General features: G+C 54.7%; 1 protein-coding gene across 5 annotated transcripts in view; it reads left to right on the top strand.

Annotated features, from left to right (window-relative positions):
• The window catches only part of ZNF423 (zinc finger protein 423), a 271,122-nt gene that overhangs the window by 120,643 nt on the left and 128,280 nt on the right, over positions 1–22,199 (top strand). For 3 of the 5 annotated variants that reach the window (XM_007096695.2, XM_042968554.1, XM_042968557.1), the window contains 2 exons: positions 10,508–13,722; positions 20,704–20,788. In XM_007096695.2, coding sequence (XP_007096757.1) covers positions 10,582–13,722; positions 20,704–20,788 — 3,226 coding nt within the window. In that variant the 5' untranslated portion in view covers positions 10,508–10,581. Of the gene's footprint in view, positions 1–10,507; positions 13,723–20,703; positions 20,789–20,875; positions 21,056–21,675; positions 21,761–22,199 lie in introns of those variants that run through there. The other 2 variants (XM_042968556.1, XM_042968555.1) reach the window with 2 other exon arrangements.

The following is a 22,199-nucleotide window of genomic DNA, read 5'->3' as shown; positions in this document are numbered from 1 at the left end:
GGGTGTGAAGCTTCCGTGCAAAACTTTAAATGCCACACACTTGAGGTCATTTACAATTCATGCTAAAGTTATACCAGCAATCGCCTTATTTTCTTTAGCCAACATTCACTGAGTACGTAGCACATACACATTACCCATTTTGTAAGGTCGCTGCTCTTGTGATCACCATCCAGTGGATGAGCAAATGGGGGCTCAGAGAGGTGCAGTAAACTGTCCGCAGTCACGCACTCAAGGAGCGGCGGGCAGCTCAGTCTGAGCGAGCCCATGCTCTTCCCCATGGCTCTGCTGTCGCTCTGTTGGTGATGTCTCCCTGCAACGGACTGAGTCTCTTTATGATCATGCTGATGGTCTGGGCTCCCGGAAGTTTCACTAAGGGCTTTGATGGCCACTGTTTGCTGTCAGGTGGTATTTTAGCACACCCCAGAGCCAGCTGGCAAAGGCATACCTGGTCAATGGCTTTCAGTCTGCAGCCCCTCAGAGGATGTGTGCTAAGTGCCCCTTTGAGGCAGGGCAGAGAACAGGGGCCCACTCCTCGCCCCCCAGCTGGAGAAGCAGCCCCGAGGGCAAGAATACCTTCCCCCTTTTCTCAGTGTTGGGCCATGACCTTTGCATGCCAGTCCCCGCCCCTATGCTGCCCGCCGACCCCCTGATGCCCCAACCCACTTAGTTTTTATCCCCAAACTGAAAGAACGATCCCCCTTCCTCTTGATGCGGCCTCACTGGGGATGCTGAGATCCTATCCACAAAGGCACTCTGAGCTCCCTGGAGGAGGGGAGGGTGAATATGAGCTGCTATTATCTTTGCTAATAGCACAGTTCTAATTTAAGATTTCAGGTGGAGCCACGTCAGCTTCTGGTAGCCTCTGTGGGGCTCCTTGCCCTACCTCTGAGGAAAGACCCTCCAGCTTCCTGGTCCCCTTCCTTCCCGGGGTGGACTCTTGATTTCCCAGGGGTTGGGCCTCGATCCCTCCCACCGTACCCCCATCTGTCCCTTTAGGAAAACCAAATATCTGCATGCAGGACTGACTATTGCTATGACCAAAGGGGTTTTTCGTTTTTTCTCTTTCTAAGTGCTTCAAAGTGGCAAAGTGGTGGTTTAGAGCTGCAACTTTAGACAAGTGACTGATTGACAAGTTGGGCAGACAAGAGCATCACCACCTAAGAATGCTGAGTGCTTTCTGTACCCCTCAGAGGACCAAGCATATGCAGCAGGCTTGACAAACATGTGCTCACTGAAAAAAATGCCTAAACTAGCAGCAAACTGGGATGCTTACTATCTGCCATTCCTCATTCCTGTGCCCAGGGCAGACATCACTAATGGATCACAGACTCGTAGAGCTACAAAGGCTCTCAGAGACCCCATTTATCTGATTCCTTCTCTCAAGAGTTGGGGAAATGAAAACACAAAGAGGGGATGTGCTTGCCTGTGGTTATACAGTGCTAGCATCTGAACCTAGTCCCATATGATCTCATTCTCAGTGGCTCAAGGCTTCATGCTCTGGGCTCATAGCCCCACCCTCTGGCCTCAAAATTTTACCCTCTGGCTGCGGCTTTGCCTTCTGGACATGAGGTTCCGCCCTCTGAGTCATCTTTTCTTTTCTTTTTTTTTTAAATGAAAGGTAGCACATGTTTGCAGCCGAGTAGTTTTATTAGCCTGTGTTCTGCTGTGGAATTTTGGGAGTCTGACAGCCTTCTTTCATCTCTTTTTTGGTCCAAGCTGGCTGTGTTTCTGCAGATACAAAGTTCTCAAGAACCTTGTGGGTCTCCTGTGTATGTCATGGGGATCTACTCTTAGATATCAGGCTCTTCCGCAGATATTTTCTAGATACTCCTGTCTCTACTTTTGGCTTCTACTGAGATACTGAGATGGTTCCAGAGAAATCCCCGCCCCCCCCCCCCCCCCAAATTTCCTAGATGCTCTCTGGTTTGATGTAGGGCATCTGTGAGTCACACACTTAATCTTTTCAAAGAACCTTTCATGTGACTGAATACTCTGAGCTTTTGATTTTTCTGAGATGTTAGCACAATGTACAGTCGTCCCCTCAGCCTTCTCTCTGGAGTGCGCTTTCCTGTTAGAGAATCTCTTAATTATAATGTCTTTTGCAATCTGGGTAGGCTGAGAATTTCCAAAATTATCAATTCTTGGCTTCCTTTCTATTTAACAGCTCTGTTGATTTAGCTCTTTCTTTTCTACTATAAGCCGTGAGATGAAACCAGGCCATGCCTTCAACATTTTGCATGGAAATCTCCTCGGCAAAATATCCATTTTTATCCATTACAAGTTTTGCTTTCTGCATAATTGTGGGACACAATTCCACCGAGCTTTCTGCCACTATATAATAGGGATCTCTTCCTTCCAGTTTCCAGTATCCTGTTCCTCATTTTCTTCCAAGTCCTTACCATCCGTGCCCTTAATGTACACATTTCTCTTAACAGTCTGGTCACGATGATTCAGGTATTTTCTGTGGCGATTTAGGTTTTCTTCATCGTACTCCTTCATTCTACGTCGTCATTAGCAGAGTCATTAACATCCCTATGTCTATGAACAATCTTTTTAAGGCAGTGTAGGCTTTTGCTACCATGCTCCTGGAAATTCTGGTTGCTGCTCTGTGTCCGATTCCAAAGCCACTTCCACACTTAGGTATTTGTTATAGCAACAGCTGTCTTGGAGGCAAAATCTATATTAGTTGCCGATTGCTGCTGTAACAAATTACCATGCACTTAGTAGCTTAAGACAACAAAAATTAATTTCTTACAGTTCTGTAGGTCCGAAGGCTGACGTGGATCTCACGGCGTCGGCGGGGCTGTGTTCCTTTCTGGAGGCTGTAGGGGAGAGTCTGATTCCATGCCTTTCTATTTTTTAGAAGCTGCCCACATTACTTGGCTTGTGGCATTGCCTCATCTCGACCTCCTCTTTTGTCACTTTCTTCCACATTTTAAGGACCGGTTGCAATTACATTTGGCCGACCCAGATAATCCAGGATAATCTCTTCATTTTAAAATCAATGAGCCACTTTAATTCCACCTATAACCTTAATTCCCTTTTGCCTTGTAATGTAACATATTCAGAGGTTTTGGGGGGTGAGGACATGGAGTTTTTCTGCTTACCACAACCTCCTGGTTTAGCTCTGCACACTTCTGCTAGCCTGCATTATCTGCCTTCAAGGGAGGAAAGAGGCCAGCTACACTCATTGGTGCTTGGCCTCAGAGCCAGCCTGGCCTGCTGTTCCACTTCAGGACAGGACTTGGCCTTTGTGGCAAGTGGGACTGCAGCGTGTGGCTCCTGCAGGCTCTCCTTGAGCCATAGATCCTGGCGCTGACGCATGGTGGGCCTCGAACGAGGGAGCGGCTTCTGCAGTGGGTCAGGCCTGAACCAGCATTCGGGGCAGGAGAGGCAGGATAGTCTAGTGGTTAGTGAGTGAATGGGAATGGGGGTGGAGGGACATCTGCCACTTGCTAGCTGTGTGTGCCCAGGGCTTGCTTCCCTTCTTGGGGCCTCAGTCTGCAGTTACAAAGAAGGGGACAGTAACAGTACCTACCTCCTAGTATGTGCAAGAATCAAATGAGAAAATGCTGGCAGAGAAAATGCCTTGCAGAGAATGTTCCATAAACAGTAAGTACTGTGGTTGTTCTGAGTTTGGTCCTGCATCTGTCTGCTCTTTGCTGTGTGGCCTCAGTTTCCCCATCTATGAAATAAGGTGAGTGATGGTCTGTTAACTTCCTCTCGCTTCCCTCCCCTTCCCCTTGCACTGGTGCTGACTCTACATGCGTGGATGTCGTTGAGTTGAGGAATATTCTGGGATGGATGACCAGCTCTGGCACCTGGTTGGAGGTAAGGAACAGGGCAGGCACTTGGTCCCCTTGTTGTCTGTGACCCCTGCTCCCTCAGGCCTGGTTTGAGGTCGATTGTGTCTCTGGGGGCCAAGTCCCTGGTAGGCACTGAGATGGGAGGATGCCCCACCCAGCCTGGGAGCTCTGGCCTGACGGCCTCTGTCTCCTTCACACTCTGATATCCAGGCCCCCATGGGCCTGGGGCTAGCTGAGGGGGAAGCTCACATCACAGTTTGCTGGAAGCAGCCCGAGGAGAGGGCCTCAGGGTTTGCCCAGTGTACCTGTGTGCTGCACCGGGCTTCCAGGTGGTGCAGAGACACAGATGGGTAGGTTTGAAGTTTCCCAAGAAGAGATTAGGAATATGGCCAGATGCCCCCTCGGCTGACTTTGTATCCTTGCAGGCCTAGAAAGACACCTGTTTGGGTTCGGGCTGCCCCATGGGAAGTGCAGTCTGTGGTGTGCACTGAAGTCTGTTCAGATGTCTTGCCGCTCTTACCACCTCGGGCTCTGGGAACATCGATCTGCAATCCTAGGACACCAGGGCTGCTTTTTCCCCCTGTGGCCAGGCCTCCTCATCAGCCAGGGGTGGAGCTGACCCTTCTCTCTGGTGAGAGACCACCTTCAGATCACAACACAGCACCATAGTATCTTGCAAGCCCTGTGGTCTCTGCTTGAATGACAGGATTTTTGGGACCCTGCCCCAAGGTCTCCCTTTTCAGAGAGGATGGGCAGCTCCTTTCCTGGAGGAGGAAACCTAGATGACTCTTCTGTAGCACTGGGAGTCAGGAGACTCCTTCCTCCAATTGCTCAGTGCCCTTTGAGCATGCCCTTGGACAGACCTGTGCTCATGGCAGACATCACCAATTGATTTCAGCACTTATTTCTTCTGAGCCCAGATACGGCCTTATAATCCTTCTGAACACAGTACCCTTGGCAACCGCTTCCAATTGATTGTCCCTGGAAGTTCCCTTTTCTCTCTGGTCCTTCGGTATCCTGCAGGATTGGCATAAATGGTTCCCGAGTCTGCGTTCCCATTTCTCTGAGCTGCAGAAGGGTCACGACGGTTCTCATTCCTGTAGCTCCTGATGGAAGCACAGGGGAGGCTGTCCATGGAGCGTCATAGAGCTTTGTCCGGTGGGGAACGTGTCTCCTTGGCAATTTTCATTTTCCTAAGGAAATGGGGCAGTGGCGAGGAGACCTTCTGGGGCTTCATAAAGAATGGTCGGGTCTTTTTGTGGCTCTCATGGAGAGAATCTGGGTGGCTGGAATCTTGTCCGAATGACCTTTATATTCATCCTGAAGGGACCTTGGAGACCAAAATTCCAGCTTCCCATATTATAGCACAGGGAGCCAAGGCCTAGAATTTTCTCTGTCCTGCTCCCTTTCCTCTGCCCCCAGCACATTCTCCCCCAGGCACCTTGCTTGCTGGTGCCTTCTTTCGTGGTCTGGAATATCTGGTCATTTTCATCCACTTGGATGGCTCTGTCTAGCCCAGGAATGTCCTAGAAACCTGGAGCTGCTGGATATCCATTCTTTTCCCCTTCCCATATGATGCAGGGCACCTCCCAGGGCTCTTTTCAGAACCATTTATTCCTCTTGGAGACTTTGGTAGCAGGGGCTCGCTTCTTCCTTCCTCCCCGCCACAGTAGAAGGTCCCCCTTTCTGCTCAGTCATGTGGCCTGTGGGCCGGTCATGGTCCCTCTTCTGTCTGGGTACTTCCTCAGCAGCTGCGACCTTGATTCTCTGTGACCGGAGGAGCCCTGGGGCCGAGGCTCCCAGCCACCTCTGGTGGCAGTCACTCTGCTCTGCCGGCCACAGAGTCCGGCACCCAGCGTGGCCACGTGAGCTTGGGGTCCACCCTGCGCTTTCTGCCACTGATGTGTCCTGAAGCCGAGTTAATGTTCTTTCTGCTACTTAATTGAATTTTTATCGAAATTTCTCCCCTCTTTTACGCTTGTTTTGGTTCTCTTCCTGCAGCAGACAGCAAAAGCCTCATATAACCCATTTCCTACCAGGCCTTTTTGCAGGATCAGTCATTTTTAAATGACTTTAATCTTCATTTTGTAAGTGATTTTTCGACTCATTTTGTCATACTACTTTGTACTCATTCTAGGGGGAGGGGAAGCCGAGGGCCTGCATTAGTCATTGCCCTTCTCACTTGATCTTCTCGTGTGACAGCATCCCTCCCAAAGGAGAGAAGCAGTGGGAAATTGAGGGTGAAGGCACCAACTCAGAACCAGGCTAACTGGACCCTGGCTCCCCTGCCTGCCAGCTGTTACTGCCGCTGGCCAGTTACTCAGCCTCTCTGGGCCTCCGTTTTCTCACCTGTGAATGGGGATAATAATAGCGCCGTCTCATTGGGCTGTTGAGAGAATCGAATGTGTTAACACATGCAAAGCTCTCAGAAGAATACCCAGCAATAGTAAAGTCTGGACAAGCATTTACTTGGAAATCAAAAGGTAGCAGGTTGAACTGGACTTTTGTTGCACCTGCCTTCTCCCTGAGTTTTGAACCATCCGAGCCGAAGGGGCTCTTGAGATCGCCTGTGCCCCACTTCTGCACCCCTTCCCTTTCTGCACATCTGTACCGGCCGCATGTGTGTGGTGTGTGTGCACCTGCGAGGGGAGCGTTACTGCTGTGGATGAGGGAGGGAGCCCTCATCCTCTGCCGGCGTCCCTGCCGGCACCCTGGGCGCTCCGGTGCCGGCACATCTCTCTGGCCTGCTCCTAGAGCACGAAGCTGTGCGTCCCCAAAGCAAAGTGTACTGGAAGGGGTGGGCCGGCAGCAGCCAAGGTTAAATGTTTTTAGAACAGAAGGCTTTAAACAGTGTGGTCTGAATTTGGGACTTTATATGCAACATACACACTTCCCCTGATTGGGCCTTTTCAGCGTAAGGGGCCTTATTGTCATTTCCCGTCAGGTGATTATAATCTCAGCAGTTGTGCAGTTTGTTGCTCCCAGAATAACGTGCTTTGCTTTAATTCTGAGACTCGTTTGCAGAAAAAGAAAGCCCACCAGGCAGCCCGGCAATGGGCCTTGGGGACTGTGGCACCGGGTGGGCTGCTCTACCACTGGGGGAATAGATCCCGGGCTGCCGGGAGACGTGGCGCTCTGGCCAGACACAACTGGGGCATCGGGTCACGTGACCGAGGGCAAGGCACGCACCTCTCTGAGCCTCAGCTTCCTCATCTCAAAAATGGGATGTCACCGATGGCCGTGAGGATGGAACGAAATTAACCGAGGCCATAGAAGCCCTTAACACGGTGTTGGCACAAGAGGCGTGCGCAAGAAGCGTAGCTACTGATGTCATTAGCACTCGTGGCACTAATTAGTGCTAATTATTATTCTTATTGGCCAAATAGTGTTTTTGTGTCAATGGCTTCGTTGAAGTGTAATTTGCGTACCATAAACTTAACTTGTTTTAGGCGAGCAATTAGCAACTTCGTAGAGCTGTGCAGCGCTCGCCACGGTCTGGTTTTAGGGCATTTCCGTGATCTTACAAGGATGCCTCTTGCCCATTTGCAGTCATCCTTGCTCCCTGCTCCAGCCTCAGGCAATCACTAATCTGCTTTCTGTCTCTCCAGATGTGCCTTTTCTGGACATTTCATGTAAGTGCTTTTTCTTTTTCTTTTCCTTTTTTTTTTTTTAAACAGTTAAGTTTTATTTTTTATTTTTAAAAACATTTTTAAAAGTTTGTTTATTTGTTTGAGAGAGAGAGTGCACACCAGCAGGGGAGGGGCCGAGAGAGAGAGGGAGACACAGAATCCGAAGCAGGCTCCAGGCTCCGAGCTGTCAGCACAGAACCCGATGCGGGGCTCCCTCTCACGAACTGTGAGATCATGACTTGAGCCAAAATGAAGAGTCAGACGCTTAACTGACTGAACCATCCAGGCGCCCCAAATAGTGCTTTTTCACATTAATTTTTCTCATCTGCTTCTCACAATGATTCTTTTTTTTCACATGTAGAAACTGAGTCTGAGAGGTTAAGAGGAATTCTCCTGGGCTGATGAATAAATGGAGGAGAGGGGCTTTGAATGCAGGAATCTGCTCTCGTTCTGTTTTGGGGGTCGGGGGACAGGGCTCGGGAGCAAATGAACGCTGGCAGAAAGACATGTCCTGGCTAGGTCTTTTGGGCAAAGCATCTTCCTGTCTCACTCACCCTTGAGCTGACCTCGGTTCAAGCCTGTGTCCTCCACTCATCAGCCCTGTGAGCACCTGCACCTCTCTGGTCTCTGAGGGCCCCTCCCTGAACGCAGAGAGCAGGCTGGTTGTGGTCATGCTGTCCGGAAGGGCTCAATGGAGATACAGCCTGTGACTTTCTCCCCTATGCAGAGGCAGTCTTCTCTAACTGACCTCAGGAGATCCATCCACATCCATGTCCTGGGCAAGGGGCCGCCTGTGGGCGGTCCTGGTGCTGTCTTTTCCTGGGGAAAGTCTCTGTGGCTGTGCCTTAGTTTCCTCGCCGGTACAGTGGGAGGGGCCCTGGCTCCTGCCTCAGCGGTGGTTGTGAGAAAAGCACTTAACAGAGCACCAGGCACACAGGAAGGGCCCCGTGGCAGCTTGAGTGTGTCTGAGCTAAGACATCAAAATAATAAAAAGCCGGTTGAGCCTGGCCAGGGGGCGGGGGCCCAGCAGGTCCCCCAGCTGCCCCAGCCCCAGCCGTCTCCTCCCTTGGGTCCCTTTGTCTGCGCCCCGCGGAGCCCAGCTGGCAAGAGCTGGGAATCACCAGGCAGGGGCTGGGGCATCTCCCACCGCGTCTAATCGGAGGAGCCGTGGCAGCGGCTGCATCTTTCCCGTCCGAAGGGCCCTGTAAATGGGAGGCGCCCAGGGGAGCAGGCGCCCTCACCCCAGGAGGACGTTCTGGGAGGCTCCCTGTGCCGTGCTGGGCGGCTGGGCTTCAGGGGTGGAGAGGCTGCCAGGAGGTATGGGACTCGGGGCCGTGAGCGTTGGAGAGAGCCTCATCCTCCCTGGCAGAGCTTTGCCGACGCGGCCAGCTGGGGTCAGGCAGATCTTCACACGGTCAGGGCCAGGGCCAGGGGCCAGGGTGGACATCAGGGCGATGGGTGGGGTCTAGGAACAGACTCAGAGCTAGCCCTGAGGGACCTCTCAAGACCCTGCCGCTGGGCTTACGGTCTCTTAAAGTCTTGGGGTTGGCCTGGGACAGCAGAGGCATCTGTGAGCGCCTGGGGGTCCGGGACCCTTGGGGCCAGGGCCATGCCTGTGGCTGCGGTGAGTGTGACCATGTGTGAGCGTACGTGTCTGCAGGTGAGTGAGCATGTGTGCATGTATGCGTGTGTGTGAGCCATGGGGGGAACATGGTGTGTGAACGGATGTGTGTGTGCGGACCGTGGTGCCTGTGTGTGATTGTGTGAGTGTGTTTATGTGTGCCTGTGCCTGGGAGCGTGGGCCCCCTGCTCTCCCCTTCCGGACGATCTGGGCTGCCTCCGGGCCAGACTTTCTGGGTTACGTCTGTGAGGCTTTTTCTGGAGACTAAGCTGTGCTGGCGGGGGCAGTGGTTTATTTCCTCAGGGTTACAAGAGCAAGGTCAGTGCAGCCGAATCTGAGCTTTTGTTTGTCTCTCCCCTGCCCGTAGCAGCCTGCGGTCCGTTTCATTCATTATTAAGTTTTAAATCCACCTGATGCGAAACTTGAGCCTCGGAACTCACTCCCTGCTTGGGCTGGCTCGGTCCAACCCCCACCGAGTCTTGAGGCTCAGGGAACTTCACTGGCTCTGTTTACGGTGTCCTGTGTGCCTTTGTTTTTCCAGAAACAGCCAGCCCCTTGTTTCTTTAGTTTTCCTTTGAGGCTGGACAGGGCCAGTGGAGGCCGGGGAGGGTGGGTCATCTGTGCAAGGATGGCCTCCCATACCTGCCAAGGTGGGTTGAAGGGCCCACTGGACTCTGAGCTCTGGGGCCATCTGGGCCCTGGCCCATCCCCTAATCACCCCACATCAGGCTATCTCCCAGGGCCCTGGGAACAGAGCACGCACCCCCACCTTGGGATGGTTTGTGCTGGGAACCCCGCAGATCCTTCTCAAGTACCCTTTGCTTACTCCTGCTTGTGCTGCTGGGTCTGATGCCACGTGTCCGTGACTTGGGCCTCGTAGTCTGTCTGCTCCCTGAAGCGGCAGACCCAGCTTCCTCCCCAAATGTGGTGAAGCAGCATTCAATAAGGTGCATTTTATTTTCTTGCAAGGTTTTGCCTGTGCCCCTAAGGATAAGTGGAATTTCCCACCAGGACTAGGGGCTGGAGGGGGAGTCAATCCCCACGTCTTGATCAGGTGAGGACTTGCCTCCTTTTGGCCTACGGGACTGGTGGATTGTGAGGTCATTTCTGGTGACTTCCTCCAGGCTGCATCCCCGTGGCCCATCAGGGAAGTGCCTGGGACCTCACCTCCCGTGGGGGGTATGGCGTCCAACGAGGCCCAGGCAGGTGTTGCTGAGGAGAAAGGCATGTCCGCTCCGTATCCTGCCGCCCCCACCCTGCCACTCCCCTGCAGACCGACGGCCCTCGCGTCCACTTGCTTCCGGCCCCCCGGACTCCCTCCCCTGACTCTCCTGCAGCCGTTGGCCAGCTGCACAGCCTCAGCCCGCGAGCTGTCGAGAAGCTGGCTCTGTCCTTGTTTCTCGGCGGCCCTGGGAATTGCCTCTAATCTCCTTTCCGCCTTCCCCCCGCAGATGGTGACGACGACCCACAACTCTCCTGGGTGGCCTCGTCTCCCTCCAGCAAGGATGTTGCGTCACCCACGCAGATGATCGGAGATGGGTGTGACCTTGGCTTGGGCGAGGAGGAAGGGGGCACAGGCCTGCCGTACCCTTGCCAGTTCTGCGACAAGTCCTTCATCCGCCTGAGCTACTTGAAGAGGCACGAGCAGATCCACAGCGACAAGCTGCCGTTCAAGTGCACCTACTGCAGCCGCCTCTTCAAGCACAAGAGGAGCCGCGACCGGCACATCAAGCTGCACACGGGCGACAAGAAGTACCACTGTCACGAGTGCGAGGCGGCCTTCTCCCGCAGCGACCACCTCAAGATCCACCTGAAGACCCACAGCTCCAGCAAGCCCTTCAAGTGCACCGTGTGCAAGCGCGGCTTCTCCTCCACCAGCTCGCTGCAGAGCCACATGCAGGCGCACAAGAAGAACAAGGAGCACCTGGCCAAGTCGGAGAAGGAGGCCAAGAAGGACGACTTCATGTGCGACTACTGCGAGGACACCTTCAGCCAGACCGAGGAGCTGGAGAAGCACGTGCTCACCCGCCACCCCCAGCTCTCCGAGAAGGCCGACCTGCAGTGCATCCACTGCCCGGAGGTCTTCGTCGACGAGAACGCGCTGCTCGCCCACATCCACCAAGCCCACGCCAACCAGAAACACAAGTGCCCCATGTGCCCCGAGCAGTTCTCCTCGGTGGAGGGCGTCTACTGCCACCTGGACAGCCACCGGCAGCCCGACTCCAGCAACCACAGCGTCAGCCCCGACCCCGTGCTGGGCAGCGTGGCCTCCATGAGCAGCGCCACGCCAGACTCCAGCGCCTCCGTGGAGCGCGGCTCCACCCCGGACTCCACCCTGAAGCCACTGAGGGGCCAGAAGAAGATGCGGGATGATGGGCAGGGCTGGTCCAAGGTGGTCTACAGCTGCCCCTACTGCTCCAAGCGGGACTTTAACAGCCTGGCCGTGCTGGAGATCCACCTGAAGACCATCCACGCGGACAAGCCCCAGCAGAGCCACACGTGCCAGATCTGCCTGGACTCCATGCCCACCCTGTACAACCTCAACGAGCACGTCCGCAAGCTGCACAAGAACCACGCCTACCCCGTGATGCAGTTTGGCAACATCTCCGCCTTCCACTGCAACTATTGCCCCGAGATGTTCGCCGATATCAACAGCCTGCAGGAGCACATCCGCGTCTCCCACTGCGGCCCCAACGTCAACCCGCCTGATGGCAATAACGCCTTCTTCTGCAACCAGTGCTCCATGGGCTTCCTTACCGAGTCCTCCCTCACGGAGCACATCCAGCAGGCCCACTGCGGTGTCGGCAGCACCAAGCTGGAGTCCCCGGTCGTGCAGCCCGCGCAGTCCTTCATGGAGGTCTACTCCTGTCCCTACTGCACGAACTCGCCCATCTTCGGCTCTATCCTGAAGCTCACCAAGCACATCAAGGAGAACCACAAGAACATCCCGCTCGCCCACAGCAAGAAGTCCAAGGCGGAGCAGAGCCCGGTCTCGTCTGACGTGGAGGTGTCCTCCCCGAAGCGGCAGCGGCTCTCGGCCAGCGCCAACTCCATCTCCAACGGCGAGTATCCCTGCAATCAGTGCGACCTCAAGTTCTCCAACTTCGAGAGCTTCCAGACCCACCTGAAGCTGCACCTGGAGCTGTTGCTGCGGAAGCAGGCGTGCCCACAGTGCAAAGAGGACTTTGACTCCCAGGAGTCCCTCCTGCAGCACCTGACGGTGCACTACATGACCACGTCGACCCACTACGTGTGCGAGAGCTGCGACAAGCAGTTCTCCTCTGTGGACGACCTGCAGAAACACCTGCTGGACATGCACACGTTCGTGCTGTACCACTGCACCCTGTGCCAGGAGGTCTTCGACTCCAAGGTGTCCATCCAGGTGCACCTGGCGGTGAAGCACAGCAACGAGAAGAAGATGTACCGCTGCACGGCCTGCAACTGGGACTTCCGCAAGGAGGCCGACCTGCAGGTGCACGTCAAACACAGCCACCTGGGCAACCCGGCCAAGGCGCACAAGTGCATCTTCTGCGGGGAGACCTTCAGCACCGAGGTGGAGCTGCAGTGCCACATCACCACGCACAGCAAGAAATACAACTGCAAGTTCTGCAGCAAGGCCTTCCACGCCATCATCCTGCTGGAGAAGCACCTGCGGGAGAAGCACTGTGTGTTCGACGCCGCCACCGAGAACGGCACGGCCAACGGGGTGCCCCCCGCTGCCGGCAAGAAGGCCGAGCCGGCCGACCTGCAGGGCATGCTGCTGAAGAACCCCGAGGCGCCCAACAGTCACGAGGCCAGCGAGGACGACGTGGATGCGTCGGAGCCCATGTACGGCTGCGACATCTGCGGGGCGGCCTACACCATGGAGGTGCTGCTGCAGAACCACCGGCTGCGGGACCACAACATCCGGCCCGGGGAGGACGACGGCTCGCGCAAGAAGGCTGAGTTCATCAAGGGCAGCCACAAGTGCAACGTGTGCTCGCGGACTTTCTTCTCGGAGAACGGGCTCCGGGAGCACCTGCAGACGCACCGGGGCCCCGCCAAGCACTACATGTGCCCCATCTGCGGTGAGCGCTTCCCCTCCCTGCTGACGCTCACCGAGCACAAGGTGACCCACAGCAAGAGCCTGGACACGGGCACCTGTCGCATCTGCAAGATGCCCCTGCAGAGCGAGGAGGAGTTTATCGAGCACTGTCAGATGCACCCCGACCTGCGCAACTCGCTCACGGGCTTCCGCTGCGTGGTGTGCATGCAGACGGTCACCTCCACGCTGGAGCTCAAGATCCACGGCACCTTCCACATGCAGAAGCTGGCGGGCAGCTCGGCTGCGTCCTCCCCCAACGGCCAGGGGCTGCAGAAGCTCTACAAGTGTGCCCTGTGCCTCAAGGAGTTCCGCAGCAAGCAGGACCTGGTGAAGCTTGACGTCAACGGGCTCCCCTACGGCCTCTGTGCCGGCTGCATGGCCCGTAGCGCCAACGGACAGGTGGGCGGCCTGGCCCCGCCCGAGCCCGCCGACCGGCCCTGCGCCGGCCTCCGCTGTCCCGAGTGCAGCGTCAAGTTCGAGAGTGCCGAGGACCTGGAGAGCCACATGCAGGTGGACCACCGTGACCTCACGCCAGAGACCAGTGGGCCCCGGAAAGGCGCCCAGACGTCGCCAGTGCCCCGGGTAAGAGGCTGTCCCTGCTCCTGGGGGCCCCCCCTGAGCTCTGTACCTCCCGGTGGCGTTCCCTTTAGCAGCCCAGACAAGCCGCGCTCTTGTGCAGCCGCCGGGCACGTCCGCTCTGCGGGAGACTCCGGGGTGATCCCCAGGGTTGCCATTTCCCTTCCAGCTGTGTGACGTGGCAGACGTTGTTTATCTCTCCGGGCCTCATTTGTCAAGTGCTCATCTGTAAAAGGGGAATGACAATTGCCTGGACTTCACGGGATCGCTTTCAGGGACCTGTGGTGTCATATGGGTAAAGGGCCCGACGCACCAGCTGACACACAGCGAACGCTCCATAAATGGTGGCTGTCGTCTTTCATACAGATCTGAGGTGGACGCATTCACTTGTTTGTTGAGTCTCCTTGGGCAAGTCCCTTTGCTCTCTGGGCTTCAGGTTCAGGATTCTTTTCGGTAATCCGTAGAGATAATATCCGCATACAGGGCTCAGGACCTGCACTTAGTTAGGGCCTGATCGTGCAGCCTGTAATCACCGGCTGATAGGTTATCATCAACAGCACATCTTTATAGTTAGTGCAGGTGCTTGTGCATGGAAGAGCCTAGGAATGGATTCAGTTGCTGTTCTCATTAATGACTGATTGATGGATTGATTCCTCCATTCATTTGTTCATCAGATTTGCCCTGAGCACTCATTATGTGCCTGGCAGTCAAGGAGAGTCAGAAACGGACCCTACCTTGGGGGCTTCCCGACTAGGGGAGGCCACAGGCCCATAACTAGTAGGTTTCAGGGAGGCAGGGGAAGTTCAGGCTCTGGGAGGGTCCAGGTGGGTCTGGGTGCCATGGCCAAGGGCCACCTGATGGTGGGCCCGGGGTTCCCACTGAGTCTATTGTCTGTTTCCAGACTGAGGAGGTGCCAAGCAGATCTCGGGAGTGTCTTTCCCTCGAGGGCCGGCTGCTGGCGCCATGGGCGGAAGGCGGAATTTGGGGAAGGACCACCTGCTGTGCGTGCTTGCTGGAAGACAGGGGTGTAGCTGAGGGTGTTTCACTGTGGGATCAGAGCTGGGATCAGAACTGGCTCCTGGGACTCTGGGATTTTGAGGGTGAGGAGAGGGAAGGGGGGCTGGAGGAGGGTAGAAGGAGAATCTGCAGTGGAAGGGACACGTTTGAGGCCCACTGGCCCGCTCTCCACTGAGGTCCAACAGGCCAACGGCCTGTCCATGTTCCCCCTGGCTGGAGAAACACCTGAATGAGGGCAGAGCGGAGTGTTCTGCTGGGGGTCTGAGGCCTATTCTCAAAGGCCTGTCTGGAGCAGAGAGCTCCCTTTTGGTCCCATAACACCTCACCCTCTCAAGGCCTTTTGACCGAACCGGGTGTCTGGAGAAGGGTCCTATAGGTCACCCCTCAGAGGTTCTGTGCACCGGCCCTGGTCCCCACTGCTCGGCTCTGCTCAGCCTCGGCTTGCTGGCTGGCCAATGTGGGTGGGCCGGGAAGCCTTTGGGCCCTGGAATCAGACAGGCTGGGTTAAAATCTGCTTCTTCCAGGACCCCTCCAGGGATTTGATCTCTCCAGGCCTCTGCCCTCTCCTGTAAAGCCAGAGAGTAGTAATAGCAGCAGCAACAGTATCTATCTCCAGAGCTGACATCACCTGGGAGGCACTGGGGGGCCATTCTGGGTTTTGTTATTGTTGTTGTTGTTGTTGTTGTTGATTTATTTTGAGAGAGAAAGCGAGCAGGGGAGGTGCGGAGAGTGAGTGAGAGAGAATCCCAAGCAGGCTCATGCTGTCAGCACAGAGCCCGATGCAAGGCTTAAACTCATGAACCGTGAGATCACGACCTGAGCCGAAACCAAGACTGACTGAGCCACTCAGGCGCCCCCCATTCTGGGTTTTTAAGGAGCATCTGCTCTGATTGTTCAGTACCTGCCCCTCTCCCGTTGTTAAACATCGTGACTATTTTCTGTGCGGACCTCCGTGTTTTGCCCTGAGGCCTAAGTGAGCAGAAGAAGTGCTGGGCACACAGTGAACATCACTTGGTATTTATCCCATTTATAACCACAGCTCACACTTACGGGGGGATAAGGATGTGCTGAGCACTTTATCTCTGTACTATGATACTGCCTTTACAGATGAAGAAATGGAGGTACAGAACAGTTTGCCCTCAGGCCCCGGCTTTCAAGAGGCAGAGAAGGGATTTGAACCCAGGTAGTGTGGTGCCACAGCCGACCTCTTGACCCACATTCTGCCTATCACCTCTGCAGTCCATCCTGGTTGCAGGCTGGGGTGGGCTCCAGGGTGGTCACCCCTCTCGTTCAGACCACAGGACAGTGTGGCGGGACTGGGGCCCTGTACACCCTCCTTCCACGTGCTCCCAGCCCCATCCCTGCCTTCCCACGCTGCCCACCACGGCGCTGGGGCTCCTGGCAGCCACAGGGCTGCTTCTAGAGTCTCCTCCTCCTCCACAGTCTCTGCTCTGGATTCTGCGTCAGTACCACTTCATAAAGCCCCTACTGTGTGGGCCACGGCAACAACCTGGGAGCCTTGCTGTGACCTCTGTTTTGGCAAAGGCAGTATCCAGGCTCAGAAAGGTGGAACTGTATACTCAGGGATGCACAGCTGTGCATGGCAGCTCAGGGATTCACACCCGAGGGGCCTTGTTTTCTGGGAGCCCGACAGACCTTCCTCTCCCCATCCCAGGCCTTGCGAGAGAAGAGAGGAGCAATCGCATCTAGAGACCTGGGCAGATGGGCCGTTTGCAGAAAGGAGCTAGACAAAGCCCGGAACCTCCCCAGTGAAGGCCCAGCCTCTGGGGCCTTGCCCCCTGCCTGGGCACGCCTGGGGGCAGGGGCCCAGCTGTCTGTTCACCCACCCCCCCTCCCCCAGGACTCACGCATGTAAGAGCAGACTCTGGGGGCTATGCAAGGGCTTGGGGGCTGGCAGGCTGGGACCCTCGGGAGTGTATCCATAGCAACCAGTTCTCCGAGGACTGGGTTCCTGTGGGGCTGAGGCTGCTGTTGGCTGGAGCGTGAAGCATTGAGGTTCCCTCCCCCCGCCCCCCGCCCATGCTCTGCTTATGGGTAATAACAACATCACCCCAACTCTGGGCCACTGTGGGCAGACACCAGCCCTCCATTGACTCCCCAGGTCCTCACAGTGCCAGATGGGGCAGACTGGGTGCTCTCACACTGGTTAGAGGCCTTGGCCAGGCCGCACCAGCTCTCTGTCCCCTGGCCCAGGACTGTCAAATGTGTTCTGGGACACGGGGCTGAGAAAGGCTGCTTAGACGGGCTCCAGAGGCAGCCCTCCTGGCATCAAACCCCAGCCCCCTTGCCCAGTAGTGCGGGGCTCTGGCCAAGTGGCTTGGCCTCTTCAAATTCCACTTTCTCCACCCTTAAAGTGGGGTTCACAGAGTGATTGTGAGTCTTCAGAATAAACAGAGCCTGCTCATAGTAGGTGCTCAGTAAATGTGAGCTGCTGTCATGATCGTGGAAATTCAGTAGCTATGGGCTGTCTTTCCTGTCTCTCCCTCGCTTCTCATCTCCTGTCTCTGCTGGTCTCAAGCGTGTTCTCTCTCCACCCTGGGCTCCTCTCTGAGGTTGCTGGGGGCCACACAGGGGCAGGCAGCCCTGGCCACAGGCCCAGGAGAACCATGGGAGGGACCCTGGAGAAGGGGCTTATGGCAGAGCAGGTGCTTTGAATGCCAAGTTCTGTCTTTCTGTAATTATGTCTCCTGGTGGGGGCTGAAGCTCCAGAGGAGGAGGGGGTCTCTGGGGGACAGAGAAGGGGAGACAGCCCAAGAGGAGGTGTTGGGGTGAGGATGAGGTCTGGCCAAGGTTGTAGCGGGAGGGAGGCAGAGTAAGAGAGCCCTCACCTGCTTGTGCCTGAACTCATGTTCCACCAACATGGAGGACCAGATGGCGCTGGCCGGGTGCCTGCTGCCCTGGGCCTTGGGCACCCATGGCCTTGCATGCAAGGCTGGGAGGGCCGTCTTTTGGAGGAGGGGGCTCTGGGTATAATACACATGCTTAATGAATGTTGGTGCTGGTGAACCTATGTGTGTGGCAAGGCGTGGATGCACATGTGGGCACTTGGAGGTCTACACGTGTGTCCCCAAGGGTGTGTATTGGGGGTGGGGTCTGTGCGTGTGCTTGTGTCACAGCTACTTGTGCAGCTGTGGGCACATTCGGGCATGATGGATCCAGTGAGAGCTGAAAGCCTTCATGTCCCGGGATGAATTTGGCTATGTCAACCTGTGTGAATGTGTGGTCCATGAGGATGCCTCCACTGCTCTGAGTGTGTTGCACCTGTGTGTCTGTGTTAGAGGGAGCAGATTGCCGTGTGTGTGGTGGGGGTTGGGGGTCTTGTGTGTTGACAGTGAGTTGCGACAAGGGAGTGTACATGTGTCTGTTTGCATGTCTGTGTGTGTCCTCATGGGCGTGTCCATGCCTGTGCATGCAGTCTGTGTGTGTGTGTGTGTGTGTGTGTGTGTGTGTGCGCGCGCGCGCACCCAGGCTCTTGTGGTCAGCAATGTCACCTCCCTTGGGAATCCCCTGGAGCATTTTCCCCATCAGGAGGGGCCCTATTATTGGGCAGTCTTTTTCCTGCCACTGAGGGGTGGCCATGTGGTGGAGGAGTATTGGAGGTAACTTCTCATCCTGCCTAGCCCCTGGTGATTTATTTTCCAAGCACAGCAACCCACTTCATTCACCTGCTCCTAGGAGGAACAATCAAAATCACTTTGATCATGGATAGTCCTCTGCACTGGTCTGGACTGGCCATGGCTGTGGCCTCCACAGCCTTCCATCCAGCAGGCCTGCCCTGAGCGTCCTTGGTATGGAGCTTCCTGGGGTGTGCTTTGTTCTTGTATTGACTTCTTCCTTCTTCTTTCCCTTCCTATGTGATGGCAAGAGGGCAGGGGACACATGTGGGAAGGAATGAATGATTCTGACATTGGAAGACCCAAGATCATTGCTCTCCATGAGCACGGACGTGGAGTTGAGCTGAGATGGGGGCTTTGGGACTGTGTACCCCCAGAAGGCCTCAGTCCCCACAGTCTCTTCTGGCCTGAATTTCTCCTCTGTCTGTTGTGAGGCCAGAAACCCCAGCTCTGTCCGACCCCCCGCCTCACGCCCTACTTCTTGGGCATTTCCCTGCAGAATGCCTGCCTCTGGGCCACTGTTCTGAACCCCTAGGTTTTCTGAAACACTGGGGGAAAGGGCCCTGGTCTTATCAGAGTGGGTTCTGGAACCTGAGGGGGGACCCTGCCTCTGGAACTAAAGCTCCCAGCACCAGCTAGGACAGCTGTTTCCTCACTGATTCGTTCAACAAGCATTTGCTCAGCAGCAATAACAATTGTAATAAAAGTTAAGTCATTATTAGGCACTCCTTCTGGGCCAGGTCCTGTGCTGGGTGGTGAGGATCCAGGATACAGAAGGCATCTTTGGTTCTCTTTGCTCCTCCTGCCCTAGTAAAGTGCTTTGCAAGATAACATTTGCAACTTGGCTCATTTGTTCAACAAATGCTTTCCATGTACTTAGTCTCTGCTGGCCGTGGGACCTCACAGGTGGACAAAGCGCATCCTGGCCCTCTGGGTGCTCACGATGCAGTGGGGGAGCAAACAAGTCAATTAGCCACGACGAATCCATGTGCTGATTAACTAGATGCTTTAAGCATAAGCTTGGGGGCCTGGGGAGCCCCTGAACTCATCCTGGGGTGGGAAGAGGAGGCCTCTCAGCAGAGGTGACATTTGAACAGAGTCCTCAGGATGGAAAGGGTACTCCGAGTGGAGGAGACAGTGTGGGCAAAGGCCTGGAGGTGGGACCAGGCCCTTGAGGGAAACTGCAGATGTGGTCAGAGCCACCCTGGGAACTGAGGCAGTTGAGCCCCCTGGTGGTTTATCCTGGCTGCATGTTTGAGGGTCTGGCCCGAGTGTTCCACCAAGAAATCCAAAGCCCTGCCCCCTTTTCCAGAGGTCAGGGGAGGTCCCTTCATCCCTGAGCTGCAGTGGTCTTCAAAAAGCTTGGATATTTTGGATCCCAATACGACCCTGCCCTCTTCATAAAAACTCACAGCCACAGACTTTCCCCCACACAGGCAATACCACCCCTGTCCAGAGGGGGCTGTTTTCACAATCACCCACCTAGGCTTAGTTGTTGAGAAGATTCTTTGGAGTGGGTCTTCAAGAAGCTCTGAAGCTTCTGATGATCTCCATTTTCCTCCTTCTACCTCCTAAAGGCAGCTGGTATTAGCTTCCTGTGCGTGGAAGCCAGCTGTAAGATCACCAGCAACCTTGTGTGCCTAGTGAGGAATTCTTCAGTTACTTGTAAGCACCAGGACTGGCAGGAACAGTATCCCCTGCTCGGCCACATGGCCCTTATCTCTTATGTAAAGAGATAGAGTAGTTGGATGGGTGGAAAGAAAGATGTATGGTTGGACTGGTAGATGGATGTAGGAGAAGACAGAAGGATGAGTAGACAGAGGATGGATAAATGGAGGGTGGATGAATGAATAGGTGGATGGGTAGGTGTGTATTACCTGGATGGCTGATAAGATAGCTAGATGGATTGATGGGTAGACGGATGGGTGTGTGTGTGTGTGTGTGTGTGTGTGTAGACAGTAAGCAGGTAGATGGATGGATGATGGGTGGATGGATGGATGGATGGATGGATTTGAGCATGCTCCTAGAAGGGCAGCCTCCTTCAACTTCTTTTCCATGGTTCTACTGTGTGCTCTCACCTTGGGATGGTGACTCCCATCATGGCAATTTCCCCAGATGTAACAGAGGAGCACCTCCTTTGGAATGCAGCCTAGTCCCCTGCCCCAGGCTGGAGAGCTGGATTTGGAGGCAGGTGAGGAGAGAATGGCCAGAAGAGACCTGGGAGGGGACCAGAGCCATTCTGGCAAGTCTTGAGTGAGGACCTCCAGGCACTTTTGCTTTCTGCTCTTTTCCACTTCCTGACTATCTAATTCCTTTCTTTTTGGCTTCCAAACAGAAAAAGACATACCAGTGCATCAAGTGCCAGATGACCTTTGAGAACGAGAGAGAGATCCAAATCCATGTTGCCAACCACATGATTGGTAAGAGAGCGTTTCCTCCCACCCATGCTGGGGCCACTCATCGGGCTTTGAAATTTGTGGTTCCAATCATCATTTTGCTGCTTTTAGGGCAAAAGATGGAGTCACTGCTGCTGTTTCCGAGACATTTCAAATGGGAGTAAAATGTAAGAGCTGGAGCTCTACTCACATTACAATCAAACTTTTGACAATCTCTTCCATTTCCCAGCATAAATTTCCCTCCATTTCTGAAACGAAGTGCTTTCCAGTTGTCAAGCACTCAGGGGCAATTATGCTTCAATTTTATATGTCATGACATTGAATAGATTCAACTGCTCACATTTCCCCACTAAACGTGGTGAATTCCTCAGGCACGTTGTCAAAACAGAATGCTTACAAAGGTATTTCACTACTTTTCCTATTCTTCTTCAAGTGGTTTTGGACTTTGGAAAATTCAGCCTTTCTGGAAGGGGAACTTTCAAAGTGCCTTCGTGTTGTTCCCTCTTGGTCCGAGGTGGGGAGGGGAAGTTGTGATTGTGAGGTCTTACGTGCCTTCCGTTGGATGGGTGCTGTCTTGCCAGCAGCCGGGGATGCCCTACGTGTCAGAGGGAGCACGGCTGGATTTCTGGTGAGCGTGGAGCTGGCCCAGGGTGGGTGGAGGATTTGGCAGTGAGGGCTTCGGGAGCTTCTGGAATGCTGATGCCCTGGGTCTTTGGTGGAAGTATGATCACCTTCTCCAAGACCCTTGCAGTCTGAGCAGTGAGGCTTCAAGCGTGTGTTGGGCATCCTGACCCTTCACTTCCTCTAACATTTTTTTATTATAGTCTTGCGGACCGAGTACTGTTTTACAAAACTCTTAATTGCATGCATTCAAAAACACCCATTAACTGTGCTACTCAATGAATTCCCAGGAACCGAGTGCAACTGTGTAATCAACACCTAGCCGAGGAAGCCGACCATTTCTGCATCCCAGAAGTCCCCTCCTGGCCCCTCCAGCCCCTCCCCCCAGCAATGAAATGTCACCATCCTGATGTCGCTGGCATAAGGCTTTTTTTGCCCATTTTGCACTTTCTATAAATGAGAGCGTACAGTCTCTGCTCTTTTGTGTTGGGTGCCTTTCCTTCATTCACGTTAGTGCCTGTGGTCGGACATCGCCCCTTCTCACTGGTGTATGATATTCTGTTGTGTGAACACATCACCATTTATCTTGTCTGTTCTACTCTTTTTTTTCTTCTTTCTTTTCTTTTTGAGATCGAACAAGAGCATGCGTGCATGAGCATGAACAGGGGAGGGACAGAGGGAGAGGGAGACAGAGAATCCCACGCAGGTTCCACGCCCAGAATGGAGCCCGACGCACGGCTCGATCTTACAACTGTGAGATCGTGACCTAAGCCAAAATCAAGAGTTGGACGCTTAACCGACCGAGCCACCCAGG

The sequence above is a fragment of the Panthera tigris genome, chromosome E2 (assembly GCF_018350195.1).
Source record: "Panthera tigris isolate Pti1 chromosome E2, P.tigris_Pti1_mat1.1, whole genome shotgun sequence".
Taxonomy (NCBI): domain Eukaryota; kingdom Metazoa; phylum Chordata; class Mammalia; order Carnivora; family Felidae; genus Panthera; species Panthera tigris.
This window is presented reverse-complemented; position numbering and strand designations above follow the sequence as displayed.